Consider the following 27,845-nt stretch of genomic DNA (forward strand, 5'->3'; position numbering starts at 1 on the left):
ATTAAAACAAATGGCATTTCCGTTGCTTTGCAGGTGCAGAGGCTTTCTCCAATACCGCCGTCCCACCGTGTCCATCAGGAACTGAAATCAAACCCAGGCTACCTGTGGCAATTCACGAGACACAGCGATTTACTTATTGATCAACAGTGGAACCAGGGACAGTATGCAGCACAGCAAGAAAACTCAAAGCCTCTGCTTGCGGTTTTAAGGCTGAACGTTAAAAGTCGATTCAAAGTGTGGCTTTTGGGATGTTTCTCCACAAAATGAAAAGCAGTTCTGTCTTTAATATGAGGACTTTTCAGATCGCCTTCATTTTGCGGAGTGCCATAATTTTAACCTCTTTTAACAGCTGAGGGGAGCCGTACCCCGTGAGATCTCGGGTCTCCTCCCGGCACCATTCGCGGTGAGCATACACGGCCCACCACCCGCTCGGACGGCCACCTCGGGCCGGGGCGGGCCGCGGCGGGGCAGTCCAACCGGGCCCCCCTCGGGTCGGGCCGGGCCCGCCCCGCCCAGCCCCGCCGCCCCGCTCCCCCACGAGTCTCGCGAGAGCTGGGCATGGGCGGGGCGCGGGCGGTGATTGACAGCCGTGCGGGCTCCGCGCCGTCGCCATTGTGTTGCAGGGAGCGGCGGCGGGCCCGGTGCGGCAGCTTCTGGGCACGGCCCGACTTGGCCCCTCCGGTGGCTGCTCAACTGCTAAATGCTTGCGTCGTGAGGGTGAGTACGGGCCGCGTACGGTGTCGAGGAGAGAAAGGTGTCCCCGCACGTCCCAGCCCGCGCCTGTGTGCGGGGCCCGGGGGAACCATTTTGTCTCGGGGCTGGCGGTCGGCCCCTCCGCCCTTCCTTCTGCCGAGCACCTCTGACGGCCGCTCGCCTCCACGGGCAGCGGAGCAGTGTGACACCCGCAGCCGCCCGTGCCTGCCTTCCCTCCCTTTGAGGAGGCGCTGCCCGGCGGGCCGGGGCAGAGGCCGGCGCTGCCCCTCGGCCTGGCAAGAGCCCCGGTTTGGCCTTGGCCTGTATCGCGGGCGCGGCCCTGAGCCCCTGGCTGGCCGAAGCCTTGCTCGCCGAGCCTGGGGAGGAGGGTATGGTGCTATCCTGAGTGGCTCTGCCGAGCACCCGCCGTCCAGAGCCTGCTGGTTCCGGTCTGGGGGTCAGCCCGGCGCCGTGGCATCGGCTGGTGCAGCGTAGGCAGGCGGCCGGCATTTGTAAACGTTTTCCTTGTTCGTGGGCCTCCTGAGAGGCCGCCGAGGTTTTTTGTCAGTCTCTCTTGATTGAAGGTTGAGAAAATACCCCGAGCAAAGAATTGCGCAGACTGAGAAAATTGTCCCTGAACTCCATCTTGTTTGTCATAAAAACATGACTGTGAGTAAACACTGAGGAAGACACGTGATCGCAGGTCGCTCGGGAGAACAGCTGTGTATCAAACCGTAAAAAAAACCCTCTAGATTTAAAAGCTCAAGTCTCAGGTAGAAGCGTTACTGCATAGTTCCAAGGTACAAAACTTGAATTTAGGAGCTGAGGGTGAAGCATGTACTTCTCTTTGATCGAGGGCAGAAGAATGCTTTAGCTGTTAGTAGAAAGCATGGAAGCTGTTAAAGGCTCCTCTGACTGGTAGACGTGACTACCTCAGATTGCTCCCTCGCTTCTCGGTAGAGGGACATCAGGGCAGAAAAGAGGAGGAGTGAGAGGTTTTTATTTGAAATATTTTCTGTTTGTGTTATTTTTACTTTCTGAGATTATACTGCTTTTCTGCAAAGACCGCTTGGATCTTTTTATCTTTTGTTATCTATATCCACGGCTATGTTAGGTCTAGTTGATCTTTTATAATGTAGTTGGAGGGATGACAGATCAAGAAGGGCAGGACATCTGAGCTGTACACTCAAAATAGGCTGTTCAGCTCCACCTCCTGTTACAAGTTGGCCAACTGTTTCCCAGGTACAACTTTAAAGTTTGATTTTTTAGAACTTGTTTTCTTACCAAATCTTGAGAGGCATCACATGTATCCCTTATTCCAGGAGACACGAGTTTTTTCCAGATTTTTCTGTGAGGTTTTGGTTGCTAAATTGCATAACATGGCATGAACTGACGAAATATGTTGCTTTGATGAGAAGAGTCCTTCTCACCCTGCTGTTTCCTTTCTCATTTCTCTGTTGTTGGATACCAGCATGAGTAGTGTCAAAAAGATGGAGAAGCGAGAAGTCTGTTTTGCTAGGATAGTGTTTTGAGGTTGCTCAATGAAGGACATTGCAGGTGTCGTGTCTGAGTAAGGTGTTCCTTTCCTTTTTGGCAACAACAGGCCTTTAAATCAGTTAGACTTTTTTTTTTTTTAATTTGTTCCTCAGTGAGGTCATTTTAAGTATTTTTTGGCCTCGTTACCTTCAGCGTAAATTGAGGTGACTACTTTGTCATTATAGAAATCATTACAGCATGTTAATTACCACTTGGGATTTGTTGAATTCCTGTGTCGGTAAACAAAATGTTCGAGGTTTTAATTTGAGTGTCTTTGTGCTCATTGAAAAAACCCTGAAGACACTGGTACTGTAAAAGGGAACCATTCTCATTCTGAAATATCCTATAAAAACTCGATATTCCCCTCACAGACAAATATTGTTGTTGCCTTAATGATTTTTTTTTTTTATTGTGAGACCACTGTTTCGCTCTGTCCTGTGTTCTGTGATAGCTTAGCACGTTCACCTTGACCACCTCATTGTGGTACTATGATCAGCGTAAACCTTATATGTGTATGGTGCGTATTCAAGCCAACTATGAAGATGGCTGCTTCTCAAAACTCCAAGGTTCAGCACTTAAAATGGTTTTCAAAGAACTCTGGACAAAAAGAAAAAAAACACCAAAGAAACCAGAAGATTTCTTCACTATCTCAAGCTATCCGAACTTACCAAAGTTGAGATACCTAATATCTAGTTTTATCTACTAATACATTCAGGTGATAGCTCTGTTGACATCAGTTGCAAACAGATGCTTTCATGCTTTCTGCCAGTTGGATTCCAAGTAAATTTTATGATGGATGCCCAGAAATTGAATAGCTCTTGTATAGTGGTTTTTAAAAAATGATTAATCTAAATTACATGCTTCATGTTGCTGAACCTCTGTTGAAAGGCAAAGATAAAATCTGGTTTCCTCAAGGAGAAGTTCTTTGCCTAGACCAGAAAGCCTTTTTTCCCAGAACCTTTCCACCTCTGCATTTAAACAAGGCAGAGCTCCTCTTGTCAAATGCCTGTTCTTACACAACTCTGATTCATTTTTATAGCAGATCCTTCTCGTTTGCTGGCTGAGGCCAGGACTGCAGAGAAAATGTACGGTTGTATTAAAGTAATCATAATGGGGGCGCATAAACTGACATACTAAATTTTGCATTTTCTAACATACTGCCTTTATCTTGTTTTAACGCATTTTTTGAGTATAGTTTCTGCAAGGTTTCTTTACTCAGACAAAAAAAAATATAGATAGTATCATGTGGACATAGTCAGATTGAAATCACAACCTGTGCTAATTTACAAGATTAACCTGATTGATAACATTGTCCTCTTGGGGTTACCACTGGAGGAGAAAATTAGTCTTGTGCCTTTTCACGTATTTTTGTAGAAGCAATTTGCTAATCTTAGACTCTGTTTCAGCTTCTAGAGATAGCTGGCTCTGGTGCCGACAGTCTTCCACCCTGTCCTTTCCTATCTGAATGTTGCTATTTTGTCTGTTCTGTGGATAGTGCATAAGCAATTTTATTAGTCGTAGAGGATCTCTAATTTAGTCTTGAAGTTCTTATAACTTCTTACACTTCTGTCTCTTCCCCCTGTCATATGCGTGTTGCTTTCTACTGGTAGTAGCTTCCATCCCTTCTTCTAGAATCCTTGTGTATTCTACATATGTCTGTCTCTGACTTTTACCTACATTATTGAATTAATCTGGTTCCACACCTATCTGAAGCAAAGTGATCCAGAAACAGAATGATCCATAACGAAAGCGATAATGCTGGCGCTCTTTGTCAAGTACTTAATAGTGCAGGATGGGATCCATTATTCTGTGTGTCTGTCCCTTATAGTTTGTAGCAAGGTAAAATGTAGATAAACAATGCTTTGTGTGTCAGATCTCATCAAGACCTACAGCTGTCCTGTCCAGTACAGACCCTAGTCTATATTATTGTGACAGTAGTTTAGCTTCACAGTTTGCAACTTGAATAGTCACTTTTTCACACTCAGTGCAGCTTCAGACAAGTACTAGACTTGCAGTGCACATTGTGGCGGATTATTCTCAAGCTTAAATTAACCATCATTACAGTGTCTATCTAATGTTACAAATATGAAGAAATATGATTGTTACATTTTATTACACAAACGATCTGCTTGAAGTGGTGTAGCTTAGATTGTTAGCTTTGACCTTATTGAATTTTTTTTAAACTACCACGATTGACAGTGTTCTTCTGTACTTTGAAACGTTGCTTGGAGCGTTCTTATCTATGTACTTACAACTCTGAGAATTGCATAGGATTGCTCAATATTTACTTAGGGATTTAAATGTGATGTTGGAAACTTAACAAATTTGTGATTTCAGATTCCTAATCCAAAATTAGGCAAATGAGAAATTCAGATTCCTGACCTGGTATAAAAACCCAGTCCTACTTGCAAGATTAAGCATTTAGGCTATTTTATGTTGTAACCTGTATTGTAAAGCTAGCAACTGAATATGCACCAGAGCAGTGGATAAAAAACCATCCATGAAGGAAATTAACCTCAGCTGTCCAACTGTGAGGCCAGTGGAGTTGTTTACAAACTATCTTTTACCAGGTACAATGTGTGATGCAGCATGACTTTCAGCTAAAACAAAAGCCTTGAGTATGTGAACTCAACTTGAGACTGCAGCCAGATGTAAGGTACCTCAAGACCGATGCAGCAGCTTTTCACAGACAGTGTTACTGATGAGTATGGCTGTTGTGTCGAAAAAAAAAAATGTGCTGTACTGATTTATAATTATCTTTTTGTTTTTTCTGATGCAGCTTATTCCCATTCTCAGAAGGTTAGGCCAGAATTGAAAGCGGTTAAAATAAAAAAGATTGTGCCACTTCTGCAAATCACCTTGTACCAATGGAGTTCTCGGCCATCCGTTTTAGAGTTTTTAGTTACCGTGCTACTCTTCCCACACCACACCACTGAGGATACTGCAGTTCTCTTAAAATTTTTGATTTAAGAGCTACCTTTTGTGGTCTGATTCTGACTGTATCATCCTGAGGAGGAAGAATCTGGGAATGTTAGCAAGCTAGTCAGCTATGCGTGTGGAGTTCTTGAGCAACGTTAAGTCAAGATATCCTCTGAAGGACAGAAATGACTACAGGATCGCTTTTCGTGCAGAAAAGTCACAAGCATTTCTTTTGAAATGCCTGGAAATACAAAAAGAGCAAATAAACACTCAGTGACTGAAAAGTAAATTTATATATATATACACCTGTGAAACAGCATGTGCTCTCTTGTATACATTAATTTTCATGGGAATTGTCTTTGGAGAAGTTAATATTTCTTTGAGGCAGGTAGACTGCAAACGTGGGGTATTTTTTTACAAGAGGGTGAATTTTCATAGTTTTGACTCTGAAGAATAAGTCTGAGTGTAGTTTCTGCAAGTGTTGACATGCAGTTCATTAACAACAAGGTAATATATTAATGTAAGAAATAGGAGGACTCTTTCCCTGACTCCTGGCTCGTCTTGTGTTAATACTAGTGCTGCTACGGAGTCCCACTTGGACTATAATAGCAAGAATTTATTGTAATATAATAATAAGAATAGCAAAAGGGGCCATGTTTCTAGTTCTGTAATGTGGAATAGGACGAGATGTAAAGAAGAGGTTACAAAAACTAGGGTAAGAACTCTGTTCCCCATCTTACTGATGCACAGTCAGACCAAAGGTGCTGTGTAAATTTTGTATGAGTGAGTTGTATTTATGATACACTTAGAATGACTTGTGCATGTTTCGCTTCTAAAAGAGAAGATAATCAGTGTGTCCTTATACAGGATAGAAAGAATGGAGTCAAAACCCTCAAGAATTCCTCGAAGGATATCTGTTCAGGCCTCCAGCTCTTCACTAGGATCTAGCACATTGACTGGAAACAGTTTAGCTGGTGCATATAGTGCAAGAGAATCTTCACGGAGATTAGAATCTGGATACCAGGTAATGTGTTTTGTCTCTTTCTGTAAAGTATAATCTTAAAACCCGGACAAAAGGGAAATACGAGGAGAAGTCCCACCCAGGGCCTTGCATCTGTGATCAAACCCCAAGATTAATTCTAAAATGCAAGGATTTAATAACCAGACCAGTGACAGTATTCTGCAGTATCAACTGGTAGTTCTAGGTTTGCCATCTTTACCTGCTTTTGTTTGTAGCTGCACCTTTAAAAATCAGCTGTTAGATGAGCGAAGGGCATCCTGATACTACGGATCTGTTTTGGCACTAGTCACGGCAGTCTTAAACCTGGGTCAGTGGGGTTTTCTGTTGAGGGGAGGTGAGGATTTTGTTTGAATTTTGGTGTGTATAGGGGTTTACACTTCATGTGTGGATGATGCAGAAAGTACAGAAATATGTTGCCGTTCTAAGAGTTGCTCTGCAGGGCCTACTTTCTTTGCATTTTGTGGAGGTAAGAGTAGGACCTTTAGGCTTACATCATACTGTCCTGTCAGTGTGTTAATCCAGGCATGCTTTGCATGCAATAGATGCAACGGGGTAAAGGTGTGTGGTGTTTCACGTGCAAGGTGTTACACTAACCAGATTGCTTTTGTGAGGGGGGGCAGAGCCATGCTCAAGGGTAGGAAGTGGTATCCTGCAGGTACTTTCACTTTGAAAGAGTATTACGGGAGGTAGAGATTAAACTATTTCAGAAATTATTTTCGGTACTTGGAAACAAGATGTGTCTGTTTGGTTCAATTCTCTTGTTTTGTTTCTGCTCCTGTCAGCAGTTCTCACTTTAATTTTGGGCCCAGAAATCTAAGCCCATCTTGGTCTTTTAAACTGCAGAAACAACTCCGTGATTAAATGTGCATATTTTTTGATAAAAATGGTTATGAGTTTGCTCCCTGCTGACAAGCTACCTGGGGCATTGTGTTATATAATGCCTTTTCCATAAACAGTCTTACAAGTAATAGAGCATTAATTATTTTTAGCAGAGTTACATGTATATGCATTCTATTTTGCCACATCTAACATGCATGCCTTCGTTAGTATATAGGCTATAGGAGAGTGTCTATACTACTTCTAGAGAGGGTAGTCTTCAGTCATTTTTGGTTTTTGGATTCCTATACATTTTTCACTGGCTGGCTGCTTAGCAAAACCAAATCAGATACTTACTCTTTTGTAGGGATTTATGGACCCACACAGTCTACATATTGTGCTGAAAGCTGTTGATCAGAAGATGAGTCTTGAGCTGAACTGGTGCTGTGACGTTAGCTGTGTTACAGCTGTTACAACTTTCTTGTGTTACAATTTCGTGTACTTTACATTATTTCATTTATTACATGAACTGCAGTGTGTTCACTGCACTGTGTATTATCTTTGGACTATTTCCTGTTGAGCAAAATGCTTCTAATCTGAGGAATGATCTTTGTAACGTTCTCCAGTTAAAATGGGGGAAAATGATTGTACAGAAGATTATGTCGTATCCCTTCTTTCCACTCCAATTCGTAGAAGGTGGTCTGAAACCTTCTTAAATTGAGTGATAGGGTCAAGCGTAATGTATAAAAGCGTTTTGAATGTTTTTCCAATCGTGTTTCTCTCCTACTGAAAATGGACACCAAAAATAGAATACCTTTTCTAATGCTTTAATTGTTAAGTTCTGACGAAGAATGTGAAATATTCTTAAGCTGAATTTAAGGAAGAAAGAAAACTGAGGTGTGTGGTGTTTTTTTTTGTTTGTGTTTTTTTTTTTTTTTTTTAGTTTCGGATATAGCAATTTAATTGCATTTTCCTGACATCATGCCTGATCGTCTACTTTCTCTTAAAGCCACTTTTTTGATAGCCAATATGTTGCTTTTTTTTGTTTCTGTATTGGCCATGGGACATCTTTCAAAGAAATGAGCGCAGTGCAGAGGTGCCACAGCTACCAAAAGCTGCGTCGGCATTAGATTGGTAGATGGTGTAGTTTCATGAACTGGCTTTCAGTGCTGCACCAGTGTGAGTGTGTTGTTCTTGGATTAAGGTCTTTACTCTGGTGATCCAGACATTTGAAATAAGATTAAATTCTCAGATCTTCAGAATCTAACAGCTGTAGAAAAAGGAAAGGCAAGTATTTCAAGACCGGTTAACTCTGCAGGTATGTCTCATATTAAGAGCGTTTTAAGAGAGCTTTACTTTTATCTTAAAGTTGTGTAGTCTTGTGCCCATAGGCAGATTATCTGTATATGAAATAATTTAGAAACCTGATGAATCCTACTGAGACTTTGAAATACGAGAAGGCTTACTGGCTGATACTTTTATTTTCAGGTTTAATTTTGTGCATGTGATGAGCATGAATATTTATTCAGCTTTTTAAATCCTAATACTACCACTCTTAAGAAACAGTGACAGAAACTACTGTGGTTTTAGTATTAATAGTTCATAGAAAGAGGCTGGATAAATTAAATCACTTACAAACTCTGCATAACTATAATAAATGGTTTGATTTCTGTTATTTCTATTAATTTTGCTCTGTGGAGCAAATTAAGTTGCAATGATTTTCCTTAATTGCCATCTATTCATTGAAATTCAGTGAAACTGGTAGTGTAGAACCTCATCCTTTAGGTTCTGTTAAAGGTAGACAGATTTCTATGTTAAATGGTTCCCAGTCTCGTTATTAGAAACTTGCCTGTGTAGCCAAGGTAAAGATCAGAGGTCCTGAGTATCTTGGAAGAGAAAACACAAAAAGAACAGTTACAGTCATTGCCCTGCAGACATCAGACTTCAAATAATTTGAGTGCTTTGTTTTGAGGTAATGCAGCAAACAATGTTTATTTGCAAGACACTTTTGCCAAACAGTTGTAGTTTGTTATGCATATCAGACTGTGGATTCAGTATTTTTGCGCTGTGTCTGAAACTATAGTAAAACTATTTACCTTATTTCTTAAGCCCAAAGTGGTTTTGTACCCAGTGCTGTTTACTGTTTTGTGGGGGTCTTCAATGTTAGCGATTTATAAGAAACTTAGAGACACAGAAGTTTCAATTTTGTAGTGTAAAATGGAAATATATTTTTGCTGCTTGCATGAAATGTAGTTGGAATTCAAAATTAATTTGCAAGCCTTCCTTACCAATAGCACAATGATGGTTTATTGGAATAGACTGCAGAGAAATAAAAAACTTAGGCAGTGGTAAAAGGGAAGTGTTTAAGACTCTGAAAAGATACTGTGTAATTTGCAATAGTGTGGTGTGTATTTATGTATGTATATTTTTTTTTTTTTTAAGGAATAGCAGCTATTGATGACATAGTTTACATTTGTTGTCCCATCTATTTTGCTAGGACAGATCATACTCTTTATGTAAAAATAATTATCTGTTAGTAGGCTTAAAACACGATTTTTCTTCTTTTTCCCCCCTCTTTGCACCCACTTCATCCTGTGTTAACTGATGACCAGGACAAGACAGATGGCTTGCTTTAGTGGCCAAAAAGCCACTTTTGCTGTCATGGAGACTGTTTTTGTATATATGTGTGATTTTTACTTAACACTTGAAAGTGAGGTCCTTAATTCTGCCCTGTTGCTGGAGTATCTAAGTTGGGGTAATGCCTCAAAAACCTTACACTTAGACTATTTATTGTCCACAGTTAAATGAGAGGACAGATAAAGGAGCTCATAATTGCTAGAAAGTAATTAAAAACACAACTTTCCTTTTGCCAGTGGTCCTCTCTGAAGCCTGTTTCGTTTCTTCTTGGTTATCACTTAAGGTTTCTCATGAAAGGTTACAGGTTTGTTAGTACTTCCACTTTCCTGTATTTTTAATATTGAGATCAGATATGAAGTCTGTTTTGAGTTACGAGATGCATATGATAGGCATGTTGTTCTTCAGGAATCCAGTGTATTGAATAGCTCCAGTAGAGACTGGGGAATTGGAGAAAGAGACACACATGAAACTCCTTGGAAGCTTACAACGTCCTCTCCAACTCGCTACTCAGGGATGCTTGATCATCCACATTCTGGAAGATTTTTGGGAAACAGAAGCAGATTGGTGAGAATTCTTAATGTGTAATACTTAAAACAAAAAACCACAAACAATAAAAACCAACAACCAAAGGGGGTTTTACCTTCTCAATCTGAAAACCTGCTAGGAGGGGCTCACTGTAATGTTTCTAGATACGTAGATGTTACTAAGTCAAGATGGAGGGAGTGTATAGAAGATAGCGATGGTAAGAGATTATTCAGAGGATGAAAATAATAATCGTAATGTTTATTAGTTCTACTAATAGTTAAGAAATAAATCTGAAGTGAGAGTGGTTCTGCAGGTATCCATTTAAAAAGAAAAAAGGAGGGGGTCATTACAATCTCATACATGTTGTAGTCCTACAGATGGCAAAATTAACATTGTTTATACTCAGCTTGTTCCATCAGGTATATCTAGGGAGTTTGTTTTTTGGATGGTACCAGCTTTGTGAGTTAACACAAAGTTTATGGTTTTGGAGACCTACTTCAGAAAACTTAGTTGTGGAGGAGCAGTTCATATCCTGTGCTTACTTACATGCTGCTTACAGCACTCTGTGAAAGAAAATGGAGGCTGAACTGTCACCTGACTGAGATCCAAGGCTCAGGCCTTCACAGCTTGTCTGAACTGGGCTCCAGAATGTGCCTTCCTAACTCCAAAAATAAAGTAGTTTGCTTCTTTGGCATGCTTATGCACTCTAGAGTGACAACAAAACACTTTCAATTGCAGTAGAAATATTAAGATGGGAAGAGCACAAAACTGTGAAGGTGTTTGGCGGGAAGACCTTGTAGGGAAGTAAACAAGTGAAAATTCTGATCGCTTTCAAACTGAAAGATGTTTGGGTACTTGAGAATGCTTGCACCTTAAATAGGTGTTAGGTGTTTGTTTTCTTACTGTGACTTAAAGATGAAGAGCTTTGAGATAAGTTGGGGGAGAGAGGAACTAGTGTGGAGAGTTGGCCTTCAGGGGAAGTTATGATAGGTGTCTCTACATAAAGTCGAAATGCAAACGGTGGCTTTAAGTGGCCTAATCTCTAGTTAAGATGGTGCTGTAGAGTTTTCAAAATGATACATTTTTTTTCCCATTAAGGATAAATTTTCTCTTAAGTTCTAATGCAAGTGAACATTGCTGAAGACACCCTGAAACTTACACTTATAACAAATGATTAGAAGATAAGTTATATATTAAACAGATGATTCACGAGGGAAATTAACCTGGCTTTGTACTTGGTTTGTAATATTAGTTTCTGTGTCCCCCCATCTGTCTTTCCTGATGGGATAAGAGAAATACTTAGATACTTAGTTTTAAAGAGTAAAAAGTAGTGGCATAAGCTTAGTAAAAAACATAACAAAATAAAACACAACTATAATATCTGCTCTGATTTGGTTGATCCTTAAAGGATCTTGGTTGTAGATACTTTCTGGGAGGACAGACAGCTCAGTTGAGCTTTTCGATTGATCTCAAGTTTTTTATATAAAAAAAAAAAAAAATTCAAATAGAAGATGAATACCTTGCCTGCAAGTAACCAGACTAATGGCTTTATAGATTCTCCTATTTTTTTCTTTTTAGTACTAGTTTCTGAAAATTCTTATTTCAGTGCTGTTCACTGCAAAAATTGTTTTGTACTCATTCTTTACTCTGAACTGTTTCAGTTGCACCTGAGCTTAATGTAATCAAAATATGTCTGGTCTAAACAGCTTACTACAAGCTAGAGCTGACTCCTTAGCGGAGTATATTTTAGGCTGGTAAAAAATAAGCTCGATTAGTTAAACTATTAAATAAAATAATGAAGCTGATTGGTTGGGGCCATTTCTGGACAGCAAAACTGTGATTCCTTGGAGATCTGTAAAGCTATATTTGATAATGTTTATAGCATCTTACAAGTTAGGAATGTCTTTTTTCCCTGTAAACTACATCTGTCTATAAAGGATAATGTTGATTGTAATAGAAACTGGCTTTTGTTGGTAGGACTGTCTGAGTAAACCTGGGAATACTGATCAAGAGCACAAGTATAAATCCTCCATTATTTTTAAATAACAAGGCTTTGCATTTTAAAGTTGTTTTTTACTATTTTTTGCCTTACATTATGTACGCTTTTGTTGAGTGTAAGTACATCTGAAATACTGTGTCTGAAACTCTTTTTTTTAAAAATGTTATTTCAGTCTACATCATCTTCCTCTCATTTTACATCTGGATGTTATGGTGAGTCTGAGAGAACTCAGGGAGCATATTCAAGACTGCCTAGCCAGCAGCGAGATACTGATTCAAAGAGACCTAAGCTATCTTGTACATCTACCTCGTCTGTGAGAAGTAATGGCTTGACTGCCTTTTCAGGTGAGAGTTTGATTACTAAAGCTGAGTTATGTGAAAATTGCCTGAATAGTAAGATCAGGTTTTACCAAGTTTTAAAAGACTTGCTTAAAATATTATGTTTTTTATTCTTAAATATTAAAAACCTATGCCTAACAAGAGTGCATTCACACGGATGCCAGTATCCAAAGTACTGAGAATGCTGTAAACATTGTCTTTTGAAAACCCAGTTGTACTCATGTCATTTAAAAATTGTTACCTGTACCTATTCCATTTGCAGTAAAGCTGAACTTAATTAATATGTCTCAATTGATTAAGATTTCAAGGGAAGAATGAGTGCAGCTGCTGTTACTTCATGAGTTAAATTGTGTCTGTAAACCTACGTATGCTAGGGACAGCAGAAAGGAAATCTTTACCTTATTTAGCTCTGTGTTCCAAGAAACACTGTGTGATGGGTGGTTAGAGCACTGTTGTTAGGGGTCAGGGAAGAAAGTGTTCTTTTTTAGCAGGGCCTAAACTCATTCTATAGGCCAGGCAAAAATAAACATTCTATACTAGGAGCTCTTTCAGTAAAAACTGACATTTTCATTAAAGCTTTAAATAAGTATGTGATACTTGGGTAAATGTAAGTTAAGCCATATGCTGATGGAAGTCTAAAGGTCAGGAAATAATGGTCAAAAACATATTGAAAATATTTCTAGAATGTTTTGAAATAGACTATTTGATCCATTCAGTTTACCTTTGTGAGTATGGATCAATGTTCTTTTTATATCTTGTGGAACTACGCAGCCATCCAGATAAAAGTTAATAAATTCTTGCTCTGTTAATGAAATGACCACCATTAATATTTCTCATTATGGTGTAGGACCAGCTGTCTTTCCATTGCTGACCAGTGAATGCTTAAATTTTGATTTATAAGTTAGCAGTAAAACAAAATCAAGGTGGATTTCTCAGAGCCATTGAGGAACACTTTTTTTTGGAACAGGAGTTTTGTTCACAGCTGAAGTATGTAGAGTTCCCTATTTAGTTGTTGAAGCTGTTAGCAAAACATAAGATCCCTTTTTAAACTGAAGTGTTTTACTCTGCACTATGTGCAAGAACAGTATTAGTCATTGTTCTTAAAGTTGTGTTTAAGCTTCAGCAGTCTTTCTGGGAGATAAATTTTAGGCACAGTTAAGAAGCATCAGTAGAATGGCAGCATTTACTAAATCTCAAGCTGTTGTTTTGCCATATTATGAAACCTGTTTAATAACTAGCTACCATTAGAAAGCAAGATGCTATTTCTCTTCCTGCTGTCCTGTATGAGTGTTAACAGGTCTGACTCTTCACAAAAGCATTATTACTTTTTTTTCCTGGTTTAGCTTTCAGAACTAACTCACTGCAAGATTAAATAAGTGCCAGCAGAGTGCTGCTTACTCTTGTCTTTATGTTGGCAGCTGGCCACTTGATCCAGCTTAGTGGTATTGTTAAACTCTCCCTTGATATAGTATAACAAGAATGCATGCATAAGTACTAGCTTTAATGGATTTGTAAATGATTACAAAAACTGGGGATTTATTTACTTTTTCTTTCTAGATTCCTCTTGGAGGTACAGTAGGATTCCTAGATCTTCATCAGTGATGCTTGGCTCCCTTGGAACTGAGCTGGTGAGAGAGCGAAGAGAGTTAGAAAGAAGAACGGATCTGTCTGTTAATAATCTGGTGGATCACAGCTACAGAAACAGTGACTTTTCATCTTCAACATGTATGTATTGTACAGCTGAAAGCTTATAAACCTATAGGTTGCATGCCTGTTAGTTTCTTCACATGTTCTTTAATATTTTCTTCAAAACACAAAGCCCAAAGATCTATGTAATTTTAAGGTGTCCTTTTAAATGAAGTTGGTTGGCCACTTTCCATGCATTGGCTAAACTCTCAAAGGATATATGAATGGTCCAGCTTGTAGATGCATTCAGTCATAAGAAAAAGGTATGGGTGTTTGCCACTGTAACTGTGTGAATAGTCAGTAAACCTCTTTTCTTCTTGTTCGTCTTAAGATCTCTTTGTATTTAGGTATGAGAAGAGAAATAATGTTAATTTGACTCAGGAAAGAGTTTTCATGAAGATACCTATGTTGTATTATGTCTTTCCATTTGGGTTCCTGAGTGGTTATTAGGTAAAACAGCTAGACCACTGAAAATAAAAATTAATAAACTCATACTTTACATGAGGTGAGAGGTTTGTTCCATGGTAACTGCTAGGACTAGTATGGACTTCTGCACTGTCATTTTCACTTTTCATTTACAGTGTTGTGGCCTTCTAGAGCTGTTTTGAGGGAGGCTCGTCATCAGTCTTGATTTGCCACCTTTTGCAGGTGCAGCAGTGGTATTTTATAATGCAGGACTTTTAAAAAAAAAAAATAAATTACCATTTTTACAAGTATAGAAGAAAAGCAGAAAAGATAAAAACTAGTTCAAGATTTCATCTTGCAGTCTTGCCTTACCAGAGGAGTATATTTTAATGTCGTCATGCTCTACATAGCTTTAGTAAGTGGACAGTTGGAGTTTACCTGGTAGAGCCTAATGCAAGAAATGGATGGGTGGTTGCTTTGTACTGTCCATGCTGCATTTCTAGCAGTAGTGCCACTGTTTAGTGTTAGCAAAAACAACTCCCAGCTGTGTTCCCTGCTGTGTAGTCAAAACCATATGGCAGATGCTTGGCATCTGTGCAGATGTTTCTTTAGTTGGAGTCTGCCAGCTGCATAAACCTCAGCTTCAACAATAAATGGTGATTGCAATGCAGAGCCCATTAAAAAAACCAAAACAACACCAAAATTACAAACATGGAAGGCTTCAATGCATAGAGAAAGCTTCTGCCTCCTACCTTAATCTACCTATGCTTGTTAAGGAATTAACATATTGAAGAAGTTTCCCATCTTATGAACTTAGTGGGCTTCAGCTGCTTCGTCCTTCCACCTCTTCTCCGTGGCACCCCAGATCTAGCTATTTAAGGAAGGAGACTAGCTGATGTTAGCCTCCTCAGCTGCTTCGTATAATGTCAACTACAGTTCAGCTACAGTAGAATTCTTCTCTGTGTGTTGAGGTACTTACACTGTATTTACAGAAAATATGCTTATAAGAATCATAGAATGGTTTGGGTTGGAAGGGACTTTTAAAGACCATATAGTCCAACCCCCTGCCGTGAGCTGGGACATCTTCAACTACGTCAGGTTTCTCAGAGTCCTGCTTGAGTGTTTGCAGGGATGGAGCATCTACCACCTCTCCGGACAACCTGTTCCAGTGTTTCACCATCCTCATAATGAAAAAAATTTCTTCCTTATATTTAGTCTGAATCTAACCTCTTTTAGTTTAAAGCCATTACCCCTTCTCCTATCGCTACAGGCCCTGTTAAAAAGTCCCTCTCCGTCTTTCTTATAAGCCTCCTTTAAGTACTGAAAGGCGGCAATCAGGTCCCCCTGGAGCCTTCTCTTCTCCAGGCTGAACAATCCCAACTCTCTCAGCCTGTCCTCACAGCAGAGGGGCTCCAGCCTTCTGATCGTGTTTGTGGTCTCCTCTGGACCTGCTACAACAGATCTGCATCTCTCTTGTGCTCACAACTCCAGAGCTGGATGCAACACTCCAGGTGGGGTCTCACCAGGGCAGAGTACAGGGGCAGAATCACCTCCCTCCACCCACAGACCACTGGGAAGCACTGGGTGATCAAATGTACTCTTAAAAAGCAGGGGAGGACACAACAATGTGGTGGTAGTTATCTAATTGACTACAGGTAATCAAGGTAATTGGGAAAGCAGATGAAATTACTAATCAGAATGGTTAAACCCGATTGTGCTCAAGCCAGTTGCATAGCTGAACATGTGAACTAACTTAGTTCTTGCATTTCTTTGATAAAAGCAATAGCTAGATAACCCTTTCAGGCTGGACCACTGGAATTACAGTATTTCTACGTTATTCTTTTTATTTTTGGGTTCTTGGTTTAAAACATTGTTGTACTAAGATACACATCTAATTTAGATACTATTCGATTTCTGTTATCCAAAGTCAATAATTTTATGCTGCCTGTAGTATTTGTAACAGCAGCTCTTGATGTTCTTATGAGAAGAGTAAGGGTAACTTCTTGAAATAGATGGGGAATATGCTTGGCTTTATCCGTGCATTTGTTTCGGGTGCTCTGGTGTCTGCCACATTGCTGAAATTTTTATTAACCCATCTTCCTCAGTCTATAGGCAGAATGGACCTTTAAGTGAAAAACAGTATTGGGTATAGTTTGCTGGTTTTAGTTCAGATGCTGTTCTTATGTAACTTCTGACAGATGGTCAGAATTTTCATATTTGCCTATAAGAAAGAAAGTTGCAGCTTGATAATCTGATGAATTTGGGGGTAGTAGATTCCAAATGGATTTACCAGAATGAAACCAGTCTAGGTTTTAGTTTACCTTTAAAATTATGGTAAGTAAATTCAAGCAAACTATTGTTCTGGAATCTACCTGCCAAATTTGAAACACTTTTGAGTAAGTATCATGAAATCTTGAACTTCTGTATATACACTTCCGAGTTATCCATGTGGAATGTAGTAATTAGAACACTTCAGAGTTATCCATTTGGAATGAAATTAGAGCGCATCCTGTCATAGTATTTTCCTCTGCTTTTCTGCAACAGATCTTGAAGGCAGGCCTGCCTCTTCATATGCAGAGGGAGCAAGACCAAAAGAGAACTCGTTAAGCACTTTGAGGCTGAATGCATCCATGAACCGCCAGTTGCCTTCTGATCATCAGCCATCTTTTTTCAACAGAGACTCTAACATGAGCTCTTCAAGATCCAACTATTCTTCAAGACAAAGGAGAAATGAATTGGAGTCTCCCCAGAGGAACATGCAGCCAACATTTTCTCTTACTGCCATTAGAGATGAAACTCCATCCTCAAGTAGTTCTGAAAGGGTTTTATCTTCTCAGAGGTCATTGAATGAGGCTGCAGCTGACAGCGAAGGGAGGCGCACAACCAGACAGCTGCTGTCTCGCTTAGCATCTAGTATGTCATCTACGTTTTTCTCTCGAAGGTCTAGCCAAGACTCACTGCATACAAGACCATTAGGCTCTGAAGAGTCAACGGTGGTCCCAAGAATTCAAGCTTCTAATCTTTCAAGCAGTAATGGAGCTGCAACTCCAGAAGTTCCAGGACTTCAGGCATCTGAAACTTCTCAGGGATTTAGTTTTCTTAGACGAAGATGGGGTTTATCAGGAGTTTCACAAAATCATAACTCTGATTCAGATGGGGAAAGTTACAGACCAGACTCTGAAAGTAGGAGCACGGGATCCTGGTTATCATCGTCTTTGAGGAACAGATGTACACCTCTCTTTTCCAGAAGAAGAAGAGAAGGAAGAGATGAATCCGCAAGGATCTCTACCTCTGATACAACTGCTAGATCACAACATATCTTCAGAAGAAGAGAGTCAGGTGAGGAGACCTCTCTTGAAGCATCAGATAGCCCTCCTCGGGCTTCTGTTAGCAGACCACCAACACCTGCAGTATCTGGTATTCCTTCAGCTACTGCCTCCCCACCAGATTCAGCCCACAGTAGGAGAAGTTCTGGAATTCTGCCTGGTTCTCTCTTTCGCTTTGCAGTGCCTCCAACATTAGGAAGCAGTCTATCTGACAATCTTATGATAACTGTAGATATTATTCCCTCTGGCTGGAATCAGTCTGATGGACAAGAAAGCGTCAAGTCTAAAATACCGCCTTCAAGAGATCCAGAAAGACTCCAGAAAATTAAAGAGAGGTAAATTAGTATGTTCTTTCGAGATAATAAAATGTACCTGACTTAACAGGAGAGGGTCTTCTGTAACCATGATGTTTGAGGGAAACTTTTCTTCAGAGAAGACAGCAACTGAGTCTTCTGTCACCTGCATTCTCACTTTTGTCTTTAGAGAAACTTGTTTTAATCCTTGTAGGTTTGAGAACAGTTTGATGAATGGAATTGTCATTATAAAAAGTCTTACATGAAACGTGTCACAGCGTTTGTCGATATTCCTTCCTATTCAGCCTGCTTTTAGAAGATTCCGAAGATGAAGAGGGTGACTTATGCAGAATCTGTCAGATGTCCTCTGCAAGTTCTGACAACCTTTTAATAGAGCCATGCAAATGCACTGGAAGTCTGCAGTATGTTCACCAGGAGTGCATGAAAAAATGGCTACAGTCCAAGATTAATTCAGGTAAAGCAGACTCTTGACCAAGGTAGACCTCCAGTTACATTAGGAGGCTTATCAGGAGGTTTACTCTTAGTAATATTAAGGTATTTATTTGAAAAGCTGTTGGAGAGAAACAGCAGCGTGGCACTTCCAGGCTTATTGTGTGCCTGTGCAGCTTCTCATGTGAGTAGTTCCAACAACTGTAATTCAGACAATTACATTTTTGGGTTTGCCTGCTAAGGTGTCAGACAAACTATCATTGCAGAAGTGTAACTTTAGAGCTACTCTGCCACTTTGGGTGGGTTTGTCCCCCATCCTTCCTCATGCACGTGATTCTAGTTTTAAGACTTTTGTAGCCAGGCTGACTATAGCAGAGTGATAGGAATTTGAAAATCCAAAAATGTTTTTCTATTGTAACTATACTTAAATACTTATTTTTTTTTTTTAAGATAGTAACTCCTTTTCAAGGCATTTACAACTGCTGGTTTAAAAAAAATTACTTCAAAATGCATACTTTTTTTTTTTAAGAAATACTTCAGAAAGAGCACACTGTACAAATGTGTTTGTAACAAATTGATTGACCAGTTTATAACTAAGTTATCTGCAGTATTTCTAAGACTTAAAAATAGGTGGCTTGGTAGAAAGCATGAAGATCATGGAATACTTTTCACCAAAGGAAGGTGCTTGCATCTCTTTACTTTTTTTTATGCGGTATCAGAGAAGGGATGTATTAGAAGCCTAAGCCTGTAGGAAAAATTAATTTGAAGTATTGAACTATAAAAGATATAAATCCATCGTAAACTTGCTTTGTTCATCTTGCTGCTTATAGAATCATAGAATTGCCTAGGTTGGAAGGTACCTTTCAGATCGAGTACAGCCATCAACCTAACCATATAGCTTGCAAAAACCACCACTAAACCATATCGCTAAGCAAAACCATATCGCTCAGCAGCTGAAGCAGCTTGTTTTAAACCTGATACTTTAAGGCAAAATGTTACTCTGGAAAGAACTTTAAGCTATTCTGGTATATTTATTATTATTTTTGTGTAAATTTGGATTACACTATAGAATTCAAACAGCCCAAGCAACAGTTTTTTGCCAGACTTCCGTACAGAGGTATGTGGTGTCCAGAACTAACATAACGCAAAATATGTGGAGCTGGATAAAGAATAAACATTCGGTAGCATTTAAGTTCTGACATAAGCAGATAGTCACTACATTCGTATTAGAGCCTTTCTTTTCTTTGAACCTTGCTCTGCAAAATAAAGCCAAGAATTAGTTGAAGTTTGTAATGCTTGTATAATTGTGTCCTATGTTATGGATTGTTGCAACTTGACACTGACATTCCCCTGCCTCTCCCCACCAGGTTCTTCTTTGGAAGCAGTAACAACTTGTGAACTGTGCAAGGAGAAGTTGCATCTGAACATGGAAGACTTTGACATTCATGAACTCTATAGGGCACATGCAAATGAACAAGTTAGTATATTTTGCCTAATTTGGTAAGTGTTGGTTTGGTGCTGGGAGGGTGCTCTTCTTTAGAGAAGAGAAATGAATCTCCTTTTCAGGATGGCTGTTATGCACATGAAGTAACGTCGACATGGAACAGATTTCTCTCCTCAATATTTAGACAAATTCTATCTTCCTGTTGTGCTTCATATAGATGAGATTTCAGTAAGTGTAACACATCTCTTAGCTTTTTCTTAGTTGCAGACTTGTCATCTAGCTTTGCAGTCCAGTGTCTCTGCCACATAGGTGCAGTGCTAGTATGAGTAGATTGAATTTCACATTAAGCCATGAATTGTGTTTGCCTTTCGCTGTTTTTTAACGCACTTAAGCAGTTTGTTTTAAATATACCATTAAAGACTACTTTTGTTTCATTAGTGGTAGAAGCTAACCTCTGTTCGAACAGCTTCCTGCTGCTCCTTCAAGTCCTTTCCTAAATTAAAAATAATTAAAGGCCTGTTAGAATCATAGAATTGTCTGGGTTGGAAGCGACCTTTAAGGTCTTTGAGTCTAGCCATTAACTTGACGCTGCTAAAACCACCACTAACCCATGTCCCTCACCACCACGTCTGCTCATCTTTTCGATACCTCCAGGGGTGACGACTCAGCCACTTACCTGGGCAACCTGTTCCAGTGTTTGAATTAGTGTTACTCTCATTATCTTAGAACTACTGAATTGTGTAGTATTTAAAAATGAATAAATAACAAAAAGCTGGCATTATTTTAATGAATTTTATTCAGAGGGTTTTCCTTATTCTCTGGGTTGTATTCTCTGAATATAGAAAGACTAATGAGATTTGCCTACCTCAGAGGTTGAAAGAAAATACAAAGTAACACCAGTTTTGGAGCCAAACATCAACCTCTAATTTTCTTACTATTTAGAGTAACCCCTTTTCTAGTTCCTGCCACTTGGGCCAGACTGTGAAAAGTCTTTCTGTAGAGTGCCATCATCTTATGTTTTAGCACTACTGATTGTTGGTTGCTGTCACTGCAGTTTGGTAGAAATAAGAGCTTTGAAGCTTTTCCTAAAGAGTTGATTCTGTAAGTAATTTATCAAAGTACTTGTAACACCATAAAGTTCTTACAATATTTCTCTTTATTTTGGCTTTCTGTAAAGCGTTGGAACCACTGAAAAGAGATCAGCAGAGTTTGTTGGTTTTATTTTCCCCAGAATACTCTGATTCTCAGATTCCTTTTTGTGAACTAATCATGCTGACTAAGATTTTATTTGTAGGACTCTTTCTGTTTATCTTCAAGGATAACATCTTAGATCTGGGGTGGGTGGGAAGAACCAGAAGTATAAATAGCTTTTCAGTAATTAAAATATTTTAGTATTGCATTTCCTTAATTCTCTTGGAAGAACTAGAGATCAAATATATAATGTTTCCAGTAAAAATTAATTCTTGTTCTACTTCTTGAATTGTATATGCAGACACATCACTGACATTCTGAATGTCTCTTTTGTTCTTCTTTAAGGCTGATTATGAATTTATCAGCTCTGGTCTCTACCTTGTAGTGTTGTTACACTTATGTGAGCAGCGCTTTTCTGACATGCTAGGAACTGCAAGCGAAGCCAGCACACGTGTCAGAGTAAGTATGCAGTGATTTTTATGTCAGGAGTTGCTTGTTCAGAGAGCTTGGAAATAGATTGTTACCTTGAGCAACCTAGGAGCTAGATACCCAAGAAGCATGCTTATTTAACAAATTTAGGTCTAAAATGGTTTTGGCTTGTCAATGCAGTAACACCATGTTTGATTTGAAACTGAAGGTACTACTTTATTGCAGTTACTGTGTTGCAAAATCTTTTTTTTTTTTTTTTCAAGGTTGTCGGTAATTTGTTGGTTTGCATGTATGTTGTCATGATTATTGTGAATTTATGCAAAACTCCTTCTGTACAAAACATGCAGTTGAAAATGTTGGACTACCTTATTTGATTAATTTTTCTCATTATGCCAGTCTGTATTGCAAAGGTCTAGACCTTGTAATGCTTATCTGCTGAATTGTGCCCACATATGCACTTGAATATTACATTCTGAAACTGACTAGCTATAGTATGATTTTCTGGCATTAATCAAAACTCTTAGTAGTTGTACTTGACTGGATTTTTGTCACTTAAACGGCTTGGCATAGAAATGCAGTAAGTACACATTTTACTGGTAAGAGATCATCATAGAAAGTTATTTCTGCGTGGTGATTCATTCAGAAATCCTGTATTCTATACGTTTATTTGATACTAGTGCTCTTCGTCAACAGAGCCTCCTGAAAAGCTAATTTTTTTTTTTTAATGGCATAGAAAGAATTAACAATATTAAACTTTTCCAACACTTACTGGAATGGTTGGTAGCAGGTACTAGGCCTTCGGGGTAGAGGCAAGACTGTGCTCTAATCTTTTACCGTATTAGAACAGTGATCCTCTTTTCTGTACATATCTAATGTAGAGCTTGTATTCCATAATCCACAAATGAATTGTCCAGTTTTCTCTGCTATGAGTGTAGAAATATAAAAGACGTATATTCTAGTAGTAGCCAGCATCCAGTACAGTTTATTAGCTTGAGTGTATTGCAGAAATATGTTTTTACTGTTTCTTTTTTCATCAAAGGCACCACTACGCAGTTGTGTGACACTGCATTTTAAACCAGTGAGAGCACTGATGCATGTTTGATACCGAGTGTGCAACTGAGCTGTGGAAACTGTAGTGTTATATATTGTTGTTTCATTTTAATTGGTGTGTCTCAAGATCTGGACTGTCTCTGAAACAGTGATGTAGGTTGTCACTGAAAAAACCCACTTGGCTGAGATTTTTGAAGTTGCCCAAGGACCTTGTGTTCCTAGGGATTTTGGCTTTGTGTTTTGATACCATGTACTTCTAACATTAAACTGCCACCATTGCCTAACGGTATTCCTGCTCTTCTTATTTACAGTTAAAATCTTAAGTGCGTTTTTCATTAACCTTATTTAGCCAGCGGGCTCTGTTTTGCTATTTCAATGGTTAAGTAAATAAAATAGATCCAACTAATGCAGTCATTACGGATTATGTTTTTCTGCATTACAATTTCTAGGAACAGTTTTAGTAAAACTGGCACTTGTTTATGTGTACTACTTTCAAAACTGATGTGTTCTACAAACTGTAGAACAGGAAGATGATGCCACTAATTGTTACCTGAACCACTTGACATAAAGCAGAAGCTGAAAAAACTGTGCAATAGCAATTTGAAGTCTAATGTGTGGGGATTTATATTAAATTTTGTATTGATTTTTGTAAGTTGGGCAAATGTGTTAGGATAACTGACATCTGGGATGAAGCTTTGGGATGTAAAAGGTGAAGAAAAAGTGAAGAAAACTTTGCTAACTTGTTGCAAACTTCTGCAGATAACTTTGCAACTTTTAAACTACTTTCTCTCTGCCTTGTTTCTAGTTTATTAACCTTGCAAGAACTCTTCAGGCACATATGGAAGATATTGAAAGTAGGTGCTTCCCCTCTTTCCCTCCCCTCCCATTAGATCAACTCAAAGTTAAATGAGTACAGTCCTCCTTGCCAAGATTCATAATACCAGACTTAATTATTGAAAATTTGACTTTACCCGGCAGTGCTTTTTCCATTATCAGTAGAATTATTCCAAGGGGGAACTGGTTTTAATTCTCCATGATTAATTTCCCAACAGCATAGAGTTGTTCAGACCACAGAAGTGTCTTCTGCAAGTGATAACAAGATTCCTTACTAGTTACAGTTTGGTTGTTGTAATTCTAGTAGTACATGGTTATGGAATTGGTGGTGACTCTCAGGCTGTAGCCTTTTACCTGAGTCCTAGTAGAAAAGAAACATTTAAAGTTGAATTTCACTGCACTCAAATTACCATGCTTCTCTTGCCATTTCCTCTTCTCCCCTTTCTTTTTTTCTGTCCACACACACTTTTTGGTTGTTTGTGTTCCTTGATCACTTCAGGAATGAAATTTAACTGTTGCCAATTTTGGCAAAGGACTAGTCTACTTTTCACCTAATGGCTGCTTCAGTGTGCTTAAATTCAAAAGTATATGCTGACTTGTGGTAAATGGATCCTGAATCTAAGTATTATTTGTGGGCATGATGAATAGGCAATAGAAGTGTAGTTGATCTGTCTTTCCCTTTTTTTTTTAAATGTGAATGTCTGTCAACATTCGAAGTTTGTGTATAAATTTTCAGTGCATAGGAGGTATTTGGAGTACAATAAGGAATGCTCTGTGTGTGGAAGATTTTTAGTTCAAGGAGCAGATATTATTTTTTCATTCAGAGCAGAACAAGGTGGACTTAAGAATTTATTCATAAGTTGTGTGCATTGTTGGAGTAAAAATTAATCTTAATGAGGGCCATTTTACACAATAATGTAATCTATATTTGATTCAGGCTTTATCTGACTTGTAGGCGAGGATTATTGACTTCTAGATTTATTATTGATGCGACTGTAGTTACATTTCTCTTCTAAGAATTGGAGAACTGAGGAGACAGACCACGTGTCTTTCTGTGTTCAGAGATGGAAGAAGTTACTCGAGTATAAATACTTCCTTTACTGCAGAGTTTGCTTAAGAGGACAGATTAAATTCCTGTTACAGACAAGCTAATACTTTACAAACATATTGTAGATGTGTGTACTGACTTTTTAAATCATAGTTGACAAGTGTGTATTTGTCTTTTAATTCAGCTTGCAACAGCAAAATCCTGTACATACTATGTGGGCTTTATGTTCATTTTGCATATGCTGAAAGAATGGGGGTGGAGAGAGGAGCTGCTTCCAAGTAGGCGTGATTTAATTACATTAAGCGACATGTATATAAAATTTTAAAGAGTCTTTCTGTTTGTTAAGACTGCTGAACCTTCTAGACATTTTAGTATCCAAATTGTTAATTTTGTGAGTCATTTCTTTCCCTTGTGTTGGGTGCTGCTGTCATGGATTGAATATATTCTCCTCTGACTACTGTTGGAATTAGCCACTGTAAACACTACATAAAAGTTGAATCTCTGGCGTAATTAAGTTTTCTTCCTTTTATTTTGAGGAAGAACAGCAGGAGGACACTGCATTTTGTAATGTCAAGTTTTGATTTGAAAATGCTGTATTTTTCAGAAATGAGATGCATTTAAAAATTAAGCCATGTAATTATACAAGGCTTGGGCAGGTATTACAATCTGCTGTTTAATATTATAAAATTACCTTTATTTCCACTACACATCTTAAAGTGCTCTAATTTCACAGACCTCTGTCAAGGCTTCTGATTATACTGTGTTGTTCCAACAGCTTCTGAGGACGATTCTGAAGACTGATGCTGGTAGAGCTTTCATACTGCAAGAGAAATCGAATTGCTGCAGAAATGCTGAACTGGCAAGAACAACATCAACATGCATTTGTTTTTTTTCCTCTCCTTAGTAAAAAACGCATTGAATATTACTGTAGTTTTTGAACTATTGTTGAATTCAAAATCAACTGCTGCACAGTAGAACTCAGCGGACTTGAGAACTACTCAGCATGTGCAAGGATTAGATAACTATAAAGCAACTTCCCTTTTTAAATAATGAGGACGATGTGCTTTGTTTTGGAAGACATCAGATTTTGAATATTTAAGGAAGCTATATATCCCTTTATGTTTCCTTCTTACTGTAGTCAGATTTCTGGTTTTGTCTATCAAGTTTTCTCCTCTACTGGCACTAAGTGGTTATAGTGGATTTCGGGGTGAGGGTGGGCAGGGAGGGTGGGGATGTCCATGTACTTAAAAATAGGTTTTATTTGGGTTTGTTTTTTTTTTTTTTAAATGCCTCTGTTGCCACATCATATAATAACCAATTGCTTCCAGTGTTAATGAATGAACAGGAGGATGAGCAAGATGCTGTAGAGATTGTTTGGGTTTTGGTTTATTTGAGGATTATTATTTAACTCAAAAAGCAATAAGAACTTGCAGTGGTCTTCTAATACTTAGCGTTATTGATGGCTTTTTTTATGTACCGATTTGGAAATTGGAGATTATATTTGATATTATGTGGCTGTTCCTTTATGGAATATTGCAAGTGTAAAAACTCTTGCATTTCAGCATTCCTGGCAGATATGCAACTTGATAAAGACCTAAGGTTGTTTAGTTTAATCAGACTTTTTTAGATCCCACCTTCACTGTTCAAAGCACTGGTTATCAATGTGTTTTCTAGTGTTGTCACTTCTTTATAAATAAAGATGATAGAGGTATGCATCTCTACTGGTATTGTCCACTTTATTTAAACATGGATATCTACCAGAACTTACACTTGAAAACCTAGAAAGCTATGCTCTGTGGTATATCTTTAATAGCATTTGTAAATTCTTATGCAGATATTTGTTTCTGACCATTTTTGGATTGAAATGCTTTATATGAATGGTGGTACAATAAATTGACATACAAGTATTGGAATTGTATTTGCTATAAATATTTATGTTAGCTTTTTTAAATACTGCAGTAACAATGTATCTGCAAAGAGCACAGTATGTTAAAATACCTTGAGTTTAGTTTATTGTTACAATATGTAAAACTAACTTGTGCAGAAGGAAGGATGTGCCTTAAGAGCTGAAATGAACTCACATAATTTTAAGAGTTAACTTCGCTAGTGTTACATGAGGTGGCCCATCATCTCTAAGACTCGAAAGAAAATGGAATGCTAAGGAGATTGTACATTTCCGTGCTCATTCTGGTAACCTTAGGCATTGGGTATTCAGTGCCAACGCTCAGAAGTATCGTTCCAGTAAGTAGTTGAAATACAGCTCTCTTTCAGACATTCATTTGAAAAGTGAAGGTCCAGGCATAGGTGAAAATGTTTCTGACTCACTTCTGAAGAAAGTGAATTCAGGTTTATAATAAAAGTTACATGTTTAATCCTTTCTGAGTTAGTTGGTGTAGCTTAATAGAACTTTATACAGTGAAACAGAGAGTATTTCATATGCACTTGGTATATTTAGAGTTACAAGCATGAGTCTGCATAATAAATCGGTGACTTGAAGGATACTTTAAATTTTTTTTTCTGTCATTGTAACAAATAGCATTCCATGGAGGTGAGTAATTTAAGTAGCTGCGGTTCCACGTACAAATTCAGTTCAAGTGAATTGTCACTTTGTTTTCCTGCAGCCTCTTTGAGCTCCAGAGCAAATGAAGGAGTGATGAGGGAATGTCATGGTGGAATCGGTGAAGAGCAGAGGGTCTGACTGCACCAATTGGGAAGAATGCTTCTGCCAGCCCCAGCTGTCTCCCCTGAGGAGAGCTCTGCCTTGCAACCCAGACCCCCCTAGCTATAGAACGGCAGGGGCTGGGAGCAGCCACGGTTTGTTTTTTTTCCATATACTTGTGCTGTGATGTCTATGTCCATGGGAGCATCTGTCTGTGCATGCCCCCGTGGGTCCATACAAGCGTGTGTGTGTCAACACAAAGCATATACGTGTTCATGCAAGTGTCTGTGCAAGCGTGCATTTGTTTTGCTTGCTGGTGTTATCTCATGCCTGCACCACGTTTTCTCCCTAGGTTTGGAGATGTAGGGAATGGCCACAGCCTGTTGGTTCTAGCTGTTCCCAGGTGTACCTGACCCTCAGTGGTGGGCCCAGATCTCCCCAGTGAAGCCAGTGATAACAGATTCAGGTGTGGATGGCATCATGCCATGGATGGGAATTAACTTGAGTGCCTCATCTCATCCTGTGGCCAGTTAAGAGCTGTGGGAT

General features: G+C 38.9%; 1 protein-coding gene across 15 annotated transcripts; it reads left to right on the forward strand.

The window, feature by feature from the left end:
• Window positions 1-558: 558 nt before the first annotated feature.
• Window positions 559-27,580, forward strand: MARCHF7 (membrane associated ring-CH-type finger 7). Of its 15 annotated transcripts, XM_074593944.1 has the most exons (12): window positions 579-717; window positions 6,016-6,172; window positions 10,028-10,186; window positions 12,319-12,490; window positions 14,042-14,209; window positions 17,120-17,914; window positions 18,083-18,236; window positions 18,500-18,669; window positions 20,012-20,121; window positions 21,625-21,738; window positions 23,564-23,612; window positions 25,416-26,361. In XM_074593944.1, exons 2-12 carry the CDS (start codon window positions 6,026-6,028, stop codon window positions 25,439-25,441), a joined length of 2,064 nt encoding a protein of 687 aa, XP_074450045.1. In that variant the 5' UTR covers window positions 579-717; window positions 6,016-6,025; the 3' UTR covers window positions 25,442-26,361. The 15 variants fall into 15 exon arrangements, 11 of the variants coding, with proteins under 11 accessions (XP_074450037.1, XP_074450043.1, XP_074450044.1 ...); XM_074593942.1 differs by lacking the exon at window positions 23,564-23,612 and having other exon boundaries at window positions 565-717; XR_012588230.1 differs by having other exon boundaries at window positions 17,120-18,236; window positions 20,012-20,144; window positions 25,416-25,507.
• Window positions 27,581-27,845: the final 265 nt, after the last annotated feature.

The sequence above is a fragment of the Larus michahellis genome, chromosome 7 (genome assembly GCF_964199755.1).
Source record: "Larus michahellis chromosome 7, bLarMic1.1, whole genome shotgun sequence".
NCBI classification, from domain to species: Eukaryota; Metazoa; Chordata; class Aves; order Charadriiformes; family Laridae; genus Larus; species Larus michahellis.

Excerpts from the sequence above, each read along its gene's own strand:
- MARCHF7 (XM_074593936.1), top strand. The coding sequence starts at position 559 with ATGGGCGGGGCGCGGGCGGTGATTGACAGCCGTGCGGGCTCCGCGCCG. Across the intron at positions 12,491-14,041 it reads TGGCTTGACTGCCTTTTCAG|ATTCCTCTTGGAGGTACAGT; the intron begins GTGAGAGTTTGA and ends TTTTCTTTCTAG. Across the intron at positions 18,237-18,499 it reads CTCCAGAAAATTAAAGAGAG|CCTGCTTTTAGAAGATTCCG; the intron begins GTAAATTAGTAT and ends CTTCCTATTCAG.